General features: G+C 41.2%; 1 protein-coding gene across 1 annotated transcript in view; it reads left to right on the top strand.

The window, feature by feature from the left end:
- Positions 1 to 11,821, top strand: part of LOC309381062 (macrophage mannose receptor 1-like) — a 34,616-nt gene that overhangs the window by 21,866 nt on the left and 929 nt on the right. The window contains exons 20-29 of the mRNA XM_081931465.1: positions 146 to 288; positions 857 to 968; positions 3,202 to 3,344; positions 4,016 to 4,118; positions 4,585 to 4,817; positions 6,486 to 6,651; positions 7,140 to 7,292; positions 8,646 to 8,756; positions 9,553 to 9,741; positions 11,437 to 11,475. Of these exons, the coding sequence (XP_081787591.1) occupies positions 146 to 288; positions 857 to 968; positions 3,202 to 3,344; positions 4,016 to 4,118; positions 4,585 to 4,817; positions 6,486 to 6,651; positions 7,140 to 7,292; positions 8,646 to 8,756; positions 9,553 to 9,741; positions 11,437 to 11,475 (1,392 nt within the window). The remainder of the gene's footprint in view (positions 1 to 145; positions 289 to 856; positions 969 to 3,201; positions 3,345 to 4,015; positions 4,119 to 4,584; positions 4,818 to 6,485; positions 6,652 to 7,139; positions 7,293 to 8,645; positions 8,757 to 9,552; positions 9,742 to 11,436; positions 11,476 to 11,821) is intronic.

Genomic DNA, 11,821 nt, shown 5'->3' on the forward strand with positions numbered 1-11,821 from the left:
CCATACCCCTGATTGTCCCATTTCTTCCAATATGGAATAAGTTGCTGCCGCTGCTCTTTGTTATTCAAGCCTTCATTTGTGCTGTGTACCTGAAGGACTGCTTGCCCTTTTCAGTTTGTGAGTGATTTAATAACTCTCTGTTTAGGTTTATGGAACGATATCAATTGTGGTGCTGAGGACAGATTTGTATGTGAAAGGCATAACAGTTCTGTCCGTTCATCTGTTGCTCCCACATTGCCTGTGCCTCTTGGAGGCTGTGCTGAAGGATGGCTTTTCTTTGATAAAAAGGTAACTAGTGTGGTCATTACAAATTGCTTGGCATACTAGTCCTTTTCAGGTAGTATTAGTGCATACAGTGAATACTTTCCCCAGAGCTGCTGAACATGCAGAGGTTGCCCTCCATGTCTTACTCAGGTGTTCTGTATAGAGCTTAAAATAAAGAAGCACGTAGACCAGGAGGCGCAGCTTGTCATTATGTTGTCACATTCTTCTTCTCCACTAAGAACTGAAAAGGACTATTGTGTTAGAATAGTAAATATAATAATAATAATAACAATAATAATAATAATCTGTATCTGAATAGTTAAAATTTTTGATTAAAGGGGGGATATTTTAAAAGCTCAAATTAACAACTGTAGCTACCAAGGTGGATGTTCTCCCCAGTTCCTTCCTCTGCCCCATTTTCCACCCCATCCTAATCTCCTTCAAACCAGCAAATCCTATGGGGTTAGAACTGCTCTTTAAAGCCAAGCAAAATTATCCCTGTCTGTTTGCTCAATACCATTTCATGATTGCTACTTTCATTACCCATTACATCATGTATGGAATTTTGGAGAGTTGTTATTTCCCCCTACAGTGCTTCCAGCTATTTGGTCTTAATGAAGAGAGGAAAAACTGGTCCTATGCACGAACCACTTGCAAGAATCTAGGAGGAAATCTGGCAACTATACCAAACAAAGCTACACAAGGTGCAGTCAGTTCTTTTTAAAACAGATTGTTCATATAGACTTGACATGTTAAAAGTCCAAGAGCCTCGACTCAAGTTATGTTTGTGCCAGAAGAAGGGTTAGAAATGGCTCCCTTGTGGCGCCTGACTACTCAGGTGGCTTGAAAAACTTCAGGCCACACGGTGGAGCTAGAAACCAGGGCAGTGATGCAGCAGTGCATATTACCAGCTCCTTCCACATGGCCGTAGACCTCAGGGACAGCTCAGTTGGTATATAATGAGATTCTTAATCTCAGGGTTGTGGGTTCAAAAGTCTCACGTTGAGCAAAAGATTCCTGCATTGCAGGAGGTTGGAGGTCCCTTCCAACTCTACAATTCTATGATTTTATGATTCCCCAAGTAGTATAGGAAGAATCTACTCTGCAAAGATTCCCACAAGACAAGTGCAAGAAGAATAAAATGACCCCATAGGTATTCTGTATAATGCATTTGGTGGCTGCAGTTGGATAATACTTGGGGAACTTGAGAAAGAGTGACTGCTATTTTAATAGCAGTTAAAAGAGATTTAATAGGCAAGCTCAATAGCTGGGGTGGGAAAACTTTTTACCTGTTGAGAGCTGTATTTGCTTGAGGGGCCATCCGTTAGGGGCTGCAGGAATAACGAGGACAACAGAAGGTTGGATGCAAGTGAGCTGTGCAGAAGCAAGCTGAAAAGCAAGCCTTGCAGAGCCTCTTTTTATTGGATAAAATACAGTTGGAAAAAGAAGTAGTGAAACCACTCTGAACTTTAACATATTCCATCTAAGCACATTCTAAGCATTAGCTAATACACGTGTCAGCAGGTGTTTCCCGTAGGCGTTGTGAAAGTGGATTGCGTCTGTGTTCCTTGTTATGCTTTAGCCAAGCATTCTGTCTAGTAAACAGATCATATGAAAGGACAAAAGGTCAGGGGGAAAACCCTGTCTACTTGCCAAGAGGCCACAAGTTCATGGAGCGTGGGTGCAAGGCTCCTTGGCACACTGTGGCATGCCGGGTGTGAGGTGTGCCTCAGAACAAGCAGAGCGTTACCTCCATAGCTCCAAAAGGTCAGGGGGAAACCCTGTCTTCTGGCCAGGAGGCAAAAGTCCAGAGAGTGTGGGCACAGAGCTCCTTGGCACGCTGTGGCATGCCGGGTGCGAGGTGTGCCTTACCTCCACAGGGGCTGCATACTGTCAATGGGTAGAGCTGAAGGCAAAAGTGGCCAGGGCACCCTTTCTCTCTCCCAACCTTTACCTCCCTGCCCACTTCTCTGCCACCATTTCCCCTTTCCCATCACCCATACAAAATTAGCCTGATAGCCAAAATTAAGCTACCCACTCCAATTTTATTGTCTTCCAAAGCATAATTTTGTACATGGACTATATTTGGCAAGCAACAATGCTTATATTGATAAGATAATGAGTCTTAATTAATATGTATATTGTCAGTTTGAGGGAAATAGTCTGTTGTCCATCATTTTGAAAAGAAAATGGAGGGACTATTTGGAAAAGCATTACAAAGAAATGAAATCGAGGGCAGGATTTGAGATAGGAACAGCGGAAGATAAATGATAAAGTAATTGTATCAGAGGGATTTTGGTAATAGATAATAATTTGATACAGAATGCAGTAGAAAAGAGTTTGAATAAAAATACTGTGGCGATGGGAAGTCAGTATATGAAACAATGTATTTAATTTGAAGTTAATTTGTGAAATTCAATAAAATTATATTGGGGGAAAAGAGAGGAAAATGGGTAATGATTCAAAATCTTTAAAAGGCAAAACTTCACTTCACCAAACATCTTCTCAGTTCAGATCTAGACCCTTCTTAAGCTGGGGAAAAGCTTGTTTATTGTAAGGGTGGCCTATTAATGCTTTATCCAGGTACAGAATGTGGTGTGCTGGATTCAGTGGCCCTTTTTGTTATTATTAAAACAGAGTAGTCAATGTGATGTCCACCACACTTTGTGAGACTGTAACTCCATTAAGCCCCAGGCAGCATAGCCAGTGGTCAGGAATGGCAGAAGATTTAGTCCAACAGCATCTGAAGGCCAGTACACTGGCAATTCTTGCATTAATCAAATGTGTTTTGATGATGATGATACAACATGAACCCAAACTACAACTAAATCACATTATGACATATCATAACACTTATGACTATATCAAACACTTATAGGTGAAGGGCGTACATTTGCCAAATCCTTTTTGAAAAAATGTGTCATTGTTTTTATTTAGCATTCCTCACGGTGCACTTAAAAAGTGCTGCAACTGATCCTTGGATTGGACTGAATGATATTAATATTGAGCGCATGTTTGTATGGACAGATGGAAGTGGAGTCCACTACACAAACTGGGCCAAAGGTTTTCCAGGTTATGGTGTAAGTCGTGCCTGCAAAGGCTTTCATCATTTTTACCCCAGAAACAAGAAATATCTTCTATATTCCATTCCTGCAGTGAAAATACATGTGCAGAGAACCTTCAGTGTTAGCACCCCATTTCTGTACCAATTCCCCATTCAATCTCTGGCTGGTGTCTCCTTTGTTTATTTTTAGAGCCAACTGTCTCAAGCTAAGCAGCTAGTATGTAAAGTAACAGTTAGGCAACACCTAACCAGTTTTATAACTGGTCTGCTATCCTACCCCACTTCCAGGAAGCATCAGCTAATCCCTGATCTAGAGCACGTATCAGCTACTGATTCCTACTCCTGAATAGGATCCAGAGATAGGAAGCCTTGCGCTGACAGATGCACACTGCACTTGTAGTCTGGATTTATTCTTGCCACTATCTATGATTGGGTGATTGTGGAGCCTGGTATTTGTCAAGAGCGGTGCTATTTTTCTAGGAAAAGAGGTGCCGGAACCCACCATGAACACTTCCCTTGTTCTCTATTAATGGCAATGGCACCCACCTGAGAAGTGCCGGAACTGAGTTCCAGGGAGTTTCGGGTCAAGAGTATAAAAGGAAAGTTTCAAGTACAAACGGATTGGCCCCTACATTGTATAAACAGCTACTGTTTTACTTGTCCCTTTGTTATATTTTTATTTCTTAGGAGGACTGCATTTTTATGATGAAGGAGCCTGAAAAGCTGGCAGGATATTGGAGAGACGCGCCATGTTCTGCTAAGAAAAGCTACATCTGCCAAAGAAACACTGGTATGTTTTTTAGAAGAGAAGAAACAGAAAACAGTGTTTAATGCAGATTGCATTATAGAGTCTAACTCCAGTTTTCTGTTCTGGTAAAAAAAAAATTAAAAAGCTGATTGCCAGTTTTAATGACTGAATTGAGGTTTTGTCATCTGAGAATGATGGTGGATAGGAAGCTAATTACAGAACAGATTCTTGACCTCTCTGGAAAGAAATGGAGGTGTGTTGTTAATGGTCATGTTGACTACATTTTAGGTATTTTGTTTGCTCCTTTTGTGATAGTAAATTAAATGTATTCTGTGGCCTCATCCATATATGTTTTTGAAGAAAACTTGACTAAGTGTTATAGCTGGCATTTAAAATGTCGATTTTCAAGATTTAAAATGTTTAGGGAATAATAGTATTCAGAAATTTAGTGTCAGGTGTGTGTAGTCTAAACTGATCTCTGTCTTTTCTCTTGATTACTTGCCTATAGACCCTGCATTATCACACTCTGAAACAACAATTCCAGCCTCTGGTTATGCCCCTTTTGGGAATAGAAGTTACTCTCTCAGCAGCCCCAAAATGACATGGGAAGAGGCCAGGAAAAAGTGTAAATCTGAACAGTCAGAGCTTGCCAGCATTTTGGATCCCTACATTGAATCATTCCTATGGCTGTGGGTGTTAAAATATGGAGAACCTGCATGGATTGGCCTAAATAGCAATATGGTAAATACATATGATATACATTAACATAATACTGTACTACATAGCCACATCAAGAACATGTGTTCAGAAGGACATAGAAAAGACTTTTATTACCTGACTTTATTACGAATATCCTTGGTAAGCATTACAAAAGTTTTGGATATCGTCTGTGGGTTACCTATGAGCTATTTCCAGTGGCTATACTTTATCTGTAAACGAAATCTTAACAGAAATATAACAATTTCCAGTCTGTAAAGGGGCTTCTGCACTCAGTGCAGCAGCACACCCCCAGGCAGCAAGATCTTTAGTAGTCTTTAGTCTCGACTCCTTTTTCACCCTCAGAAAGAGAAATCAATCACTTCTATGTTGCTTTAGGAGGGGTGGGGCAACAGGTTCCATAGATGACTCGCATTGTCTACAATGAATACAGTAAACTAAGTACCATACTGGATCAACACCAACCAGGATTCTTATATATATATATTCAAAACTTGACATCCATTTCCTTCTCTCTGTGGTTCCTTAAATTTATTTTTAATATCTTAATATATACTCATAAAACTGCAGGTTATTATAACAATCCTGCCAATGTTCTTATCTGTTTACAATTTATCTGTAAATATTCAATCAACTATTTCCATTCTTTTATAAAATGTTATCTTGACTGTATATTGATGGTAGCTATTCAGGAAGGTGCTTCCTTCCTGATATTTTAGGTACTTGGATCCCAAGATGTTCAGGATTTGGTATGCTAATACCTTGAATCAAGCCCCATAAGTCAATGACAGCCAATACAGTGATTTCTGGATGAGTGACCCACACATTGTTCCATCAGGCTGCCCCACTTCCCATCTAGCAGCCACATTCTGCAGTAGCTTCAGTCTCTGGGCCATCTTCAATGATAGCCACAGATAGAGCACATTAGAGTAGTCCAGGAATGGACTTGATTGGCAGACATAAAGTGGGCATAAGCTCTCCTAGTCAGAGAAGCCAATTGAGAGGACAGCAACAGGAATCCTGCAGCACTCCCAAACTAAGACCCTGTTCCTGCAGGGCAATTGCAACCCCTCCCAGGACAGGTTATTCACCTAATTCCCAGACATAGGAACCACCCCTTCACAGCACCTTCATCTTATCAGGATTCAGCCTCAGTTCGTTGGCCCCCGCATAGCCTATTACTGCTTCTAGGCTCCTGTCCAACACCTTCACAATTTCTCATGATTCAGATGGAATGAAGAGCTAGAGCTTCATGCCACCAGCATACTGAAAACATTGTGCTCCAAATCCCTGGATAGAGCCATAGCTACAGAGGGGTTAGTCAGGTTTTTTGCCCAGGGTGGAGCCTCTAGAAGGGCACCATTCAGGCTCCCAGCCTATGTCTGTGTGTGTGTGTGTGTGTGTGTTTGTGCATGCACAAACACGTGTGCGGGGGGTGCCAACCTGGATGAAACAAAGCCTAGTTTCGCCCCTGCCTTTGATAGCTCAGAATTGTTTCATACTCATGACTTCAGACGTCATAAGTATAGTACTACTACCCAGACTTCATCCCCTAAAGGATGATGAAATGTGTGTATAAATAAAATGAAAGGGAAAGAAAAGTAAGTGTTGTGGAGTTCATGTTATGGAAAATGAACTTAAAAGCTTTCTCTGGGCCAGAGTGTGTTATTCCACTGTGAATTTGGATTTCAGACTGATGAGCAATATAAGTGGATAAGCAACTGGAGACTGGTATATACTAACTGGGCCCCTGGGGAGCCAAAGCAGAAAAAAGCCTGTGTCTATTTAGACATTGATGGTCACTGGAAAACTGGAACTTGCAATGAAGCATACCTCTCTTTCTGTGAGCACTACCACGGTAAGCAAAGGAATGTCCATCTGAGCACAGAGCTGAGAAATGTACTGTTGACATTTCTGCCTCTTTCTAAAATGTTACTTTTCAAACCATCAGGATATAATAAATAGGCAAGCAAAAATAGAATAGAGGTTGCAGTAAACAATCCAGCATTAGGTAACCATGTTTAGCAACTGAATACACTCAGGCATGTGTTTTAAGACAGCAATTCTATACACATTTACCTAGGAGTAAGCCTCATTTGACATTACTGTGAGTAAGCATCTAGGAGTACTCAGAAACTATAAACCTATTATTTTAGGGAGACTTCTTTGACATGTGCAAATTTGCAGAGTTTCATCTCCCATTTCACCTTCTACATTTCCAGGATTCCTCCAAGATACTCATGTGCACCTCAAGATTTTGGATTTGTTCAAATCTTATGCATATCTCTGGTACTTAAGGGTTTCTAAGATACCTGTTCAAAAAATAAAATATTTGTTTCATAATAGGTAAACTCCCAACTGAAGCTCCACAAGTCCCAGGGAAATGCCCTGACTCAAAACAGGACCAAAGATCTTGGATTCCTTTTCGGGCTCATTGCTATCAAATCAACCAGCCTTCAAATGGATGGCCAGATGCATCCTTCAAATGTACTCAGTTAGGTGGGTGTCATTTTGATTCAAATCACAACGTGATTTTTCCATGCTAGGAGATTCCTAGTTAGTGTCCAAAGCCAGTAATGTACACTGGTTAGTGCTGCAGTGCAGTCCTATACATATCCTAGCGTGTCTATTCAGAAGTATGTCCCATCGAGTTCAATGGGGCCTATAGCTAAGTAAGTGGGTACGGGCTTTCAGCCTTGTACTTTGACCAGAGAGACAGGGGTTCAAATTCCTGCTCACTCACAAAGCTTACTGGGTGCTCCTGGGCCAATCCCCACCTTTCAGTTTAACTTATCTCTCAGGATTGCTGTGATGATAAATCAGGAAGGGAATAAACCTGGCATATCTCTCTGAACTCATTGGAGGTACAGATGACTTATACGGGGGTTGGTTTCTAGGGATTGTGTGTAAAGCCAGAACAACCCTGGCACCACCACCCACACAACCATCCCTACCTGTCGAGAGCCAGCACACCGAGAGTGTCTTGCCCCTTATGCAAGGTGGAGAATTCTCATGCTGGCTCTGGGAGGCTCAAATGAGATCTCACTGCAAACAACGGCTTCTTTCTTACTGTCTGAATCCAGCAACAGAAAGATTTATTATTAAAAGAATATTTAGAAAACCTCATATGCAGGCCTGTTATCAGGGATCAGCACACTCACGCATTGGCTGATGATCCAAGCACTTTGAAGGACAGCTCGCCTCCATGTGTCCTCACCTGAAGCATGCAGGATTGTCAGTGTAGCCAGAAATCCCACTTGCTGTGGCTTGCCATTTTATTTCCTCCACAGTACCTCTGAGCCCAGACAGAAGGTTGCTCCACTGGGGCCAGAGAAGCACTATGGGGGAACAAAAATGGTATGTGGCAGCAGCAGGGCTTTCTTGCTAAGCTGACTTTTTGCTGCTGCCTGTAGGTAAAGTGAGAGGAAGAGAGATTGGCCAGGGGTGTGAGATAAACAGAGGGGTGATGAGGTGACCAGAGACCTTGCTGCCTGGAAAAAGGGCTTCACTAAGAAAGGGACTTTGCAACCCAGCTCACCATTCCTGCATCCTGGGGGCAGGCGTTTTCATCAACACTCCTGACAACTTCATTATTGCCAAGGATCACTTGCCAGGGCTGTCAAAAGTCCCATCAAACCTCATGTCAGTTCTACCAGTGCATATCTAATACATATATGAAGGTGATTTGTTACCTAGCCATCACCATAAGGTCCCAGGGTGGGTTACAGTTATATTTTTTAAAAATATATATTAAAATGGGAATATTTTAAATAAATTAAAATGAATAAATAAAATTTAAAACAGGAATGCAATTTTTAAATGAGTTTACTTTACTTGTATGATGTTTCCTAGGTAGCACCTTGATTTCTATAGAAGATTCAGCTGAACTGAACTTTTTGATGGAGCATACTCAGCAATCCCAACATGCTGACTATTGGATAGGATTGTTCAGAAACATAGATGGTAATGGTTTAACATTCAATATTTATTTATAATACATGGGGCTGTGCCCCTGCTTGCTCCACTCATCAACACCCACCCACCCCAGCCATTTCCCCACATTAACCCTCTAGACCAGTGTTTCCCAAATTTGAGTCTCCAGCTGTTTGGGGACTACAACTCCCATCATCCCTAGCTAGCTAGCAGGACCAGTGGTTTGGGATGATGGGAATAGTGGTTCAAAAACAGCTGAAGTCCCAGGTTTGAGAAACACTGCCCTAGATCTTCCCCATCTTCCTCCCTAGCTTCCCCCTTACTCACTTTTATTGAAACTTTGGCCGTGGTATAAACCTGCCATTTCCTCTCTGTTCCTCCACTCCACCTGTTTTACACAAACCTTGCTGTTGTTTTAAAGCACCATTGCCCAGTCAGTTCTGTCCATCCATGCTTTACTCGAACGTCTGCTATGGTAGGGCTGCCATATGTCCAGATTTTCCCAGACATTACTGTGAATTTCTGAAAGGCAGCGCTTTGCACTGGATCTTAGGCAAGTCATACAGAAAACTGCGCTCAAACCAGGGTGGCCTGGTTTTTACTTTTGGAAATATGGCTGGCATTCCTATCATTTACAACTGCTATTTCCCTTTCTCCCCCCAACCTCTCCCCATTCCTGCTTTACTCAAAACACTGCTGTTGTAAACCGCCACTTTCCTTCCTCTCGCTCTTTCCCAGTCTGACTTCATGCAAATCCAGGATTGTGCAGTGGCATTACTCTTTTTCTCGACAGTCTTTATGCCATTTACTTTACTTTTATAATTAGGAGAATGGATATGGCAAGATAACACTGCACTGGATTTTGTCAACTGGAAAGATGAAGAGTCCACACCTGATCCTCAAGCTATTTTCAGTGATAGCGATAAGAACTGCATTCTCATGAACAGCCATAATGGGAAGTGGTCCAGGGAGCACTGCGGATACTCTAAGGGATTTATATGTAAAAGACACAAAAGTAAGTCTTAAATGGCTATTCAGCTGAATTTCACAATAATTCTGATGCAGTTGAACATTGAGTCACTTGTCTAAAGTTAGTGTCTTAGGACACTCTGCTCTAATTGCTCTCTGACTAGATTATGCTACTAGACGTTTATCCTTGTCTCTTTATTTGCCTTCTTCCTAAAGCTGTCTAAGGAAGGGGCTTCCATGTTACTACAGAAAGGGACTTTTCTCTCTCTTGGCATTTTAACAATATTCCACCTTGTCCTATTCTTACTAGGTAATCTTTCTAGACTGTCAGTCTTCCTTTTTCTAGCATAAGCCACATTTCATCAAATTGATACTCTGCATTTTGTCTTTCCTACTCCTTGTCACTTCCTATTCTTTTTTCAACTTTTGACAGACTTTACTGATACTTCCAACCAACTAAATACTCCCTAATAATAAATGGCAGGAGAGAAGGTAGAACCAAAGCTGAAGTCTATTAATTATTTGCTACTAACTATAGAATATTCTATTTTTTATAACTAATAAGGTTGTTAACATTTTATCAATATCTAATAGTCAAGGTTCCCACAATCATTCTCAGTCCCCAGAAGTTCTGTGTGATAAATATAATAAATTTGCCATTTTCCTCAAAAGGGAAGAGCATTTAGTAGTCTCCACATTGACATATTTAAAACTCAGCTCATCATCGCTGATCTCACTAAGCAAAGGGATTAAGTGACTACACTAAACACTTCAAATTTAAAACTTGGCTCCCATTTTTAAACAGTAACATATACTTATTGATTTTTTTTATTGAAAGAAGCACACCCAAAAGCAAATGCCGTATCTAAAGTGCATAATCATGTTCTTTTCATGGTGTGATATGTCAGGACCCAAAGCTTGAAAAATAAAAGGATAAATGTGCTTCCTATAATATTGTCACACACACCACATTTTTCAGGCACTAAGGGATTCCAGAGGTCCCATCACATACCTTTGGTTTTTGTTTCATTGGGAGCAAAATCACTGGAGGCATAAGATGAACGTGCACACAGCATTAAAACTCCAATAGAACTTTTTACCTGTTAGGTTTTGGAGGGGAGAGGTGTCTCCAACCCTTTAGCTTTGGATTCATCACAGAGAGTGAATCAGGCTTCTTTCCAGCTCCAGTTGCCAAACCAAGACTGCCTATTATTTGTTCTCCATCAAAGATAACACCAGTACCAGCCAGAGTAGGGGGAGGACATGCCAACCTTTTTTTTCTAATCTTCAGATGTATTTTTGCTGTATTCTTTAGCCACCGTGGCTATGCTCTGCCACTGCAGTTGGAGGCAGCAATGCTTCTGAATATCAGTTGCTGTAAACCACAGGAGGGGATGGTGCTTTTGTGCTCAAATCCTGCTTGCTGGTTTCCCACAGGCATCTGCTTGGCCACTGGGAGAAGAGGATGCTGGACTAGATGTGCCATTGGCCTGATCCAGCAGGCTCTTCTTATCTTCTTATGACAAGCTATGAAATGTCAGTTGACCAATCCTACATTTTTCTTCTAGATGGGAATGGCACCAGGATGTGCTTGCTGGCATGCTGCTTAAGTTTCTTTTCACTCCTCAGTCTGGTTCACTCTGTTGCTAATCAATGCTAATTTTTTATTTTAAAAAATATTGATTTGCATACCTAACTTTCTTACTATGCTGAGAACATAAGCATATCTTTTGTTTTACAGTTATTGAAGAGACAACTAAAGCACCTACGAAAAGGACAGGTAAGGCTGCTTTGTGAAAAGAACTCAGGAAAATTATAAGCATTCTTGCTATCCAGAGCCTTGCACCAAACATTCTGAGAAAAGAACTTCTGGTTCAAAGCTGAAGAGAGAAATTTCTGGGGAAAGGTGGAGGCATTATAGCTCTCTACTGGGGGGAAAGGGTGGCGACTGTCCTTTCTGGTACAGAACTGCCACTATGAAGCGGAGAATTGGGGGTTGTGTGAGAGATTTCCATGTAATGGAATATTCCAGTGTTTCAGATGGAACATGAAAGAACAGAATAGTATTCTGTTTAAGATGTAGTACAAAAATAACTGGGGGGTGGTACACCATTGCCTTGGCATTT

The sequence above is a fragment of the Podarcis melisellensis genome (assembly GCF_964234715.1).
Source record: "Podarcis melisellensis genome assembly, chromosome: 12".
NCBI classification, from domain to species: domain Eukaryota; kingdom Metazoa; phylum Chordata; class Lepidosauria; order Squamata; family Lacertidae; genus Podarcis; species Podarcis melisellensis.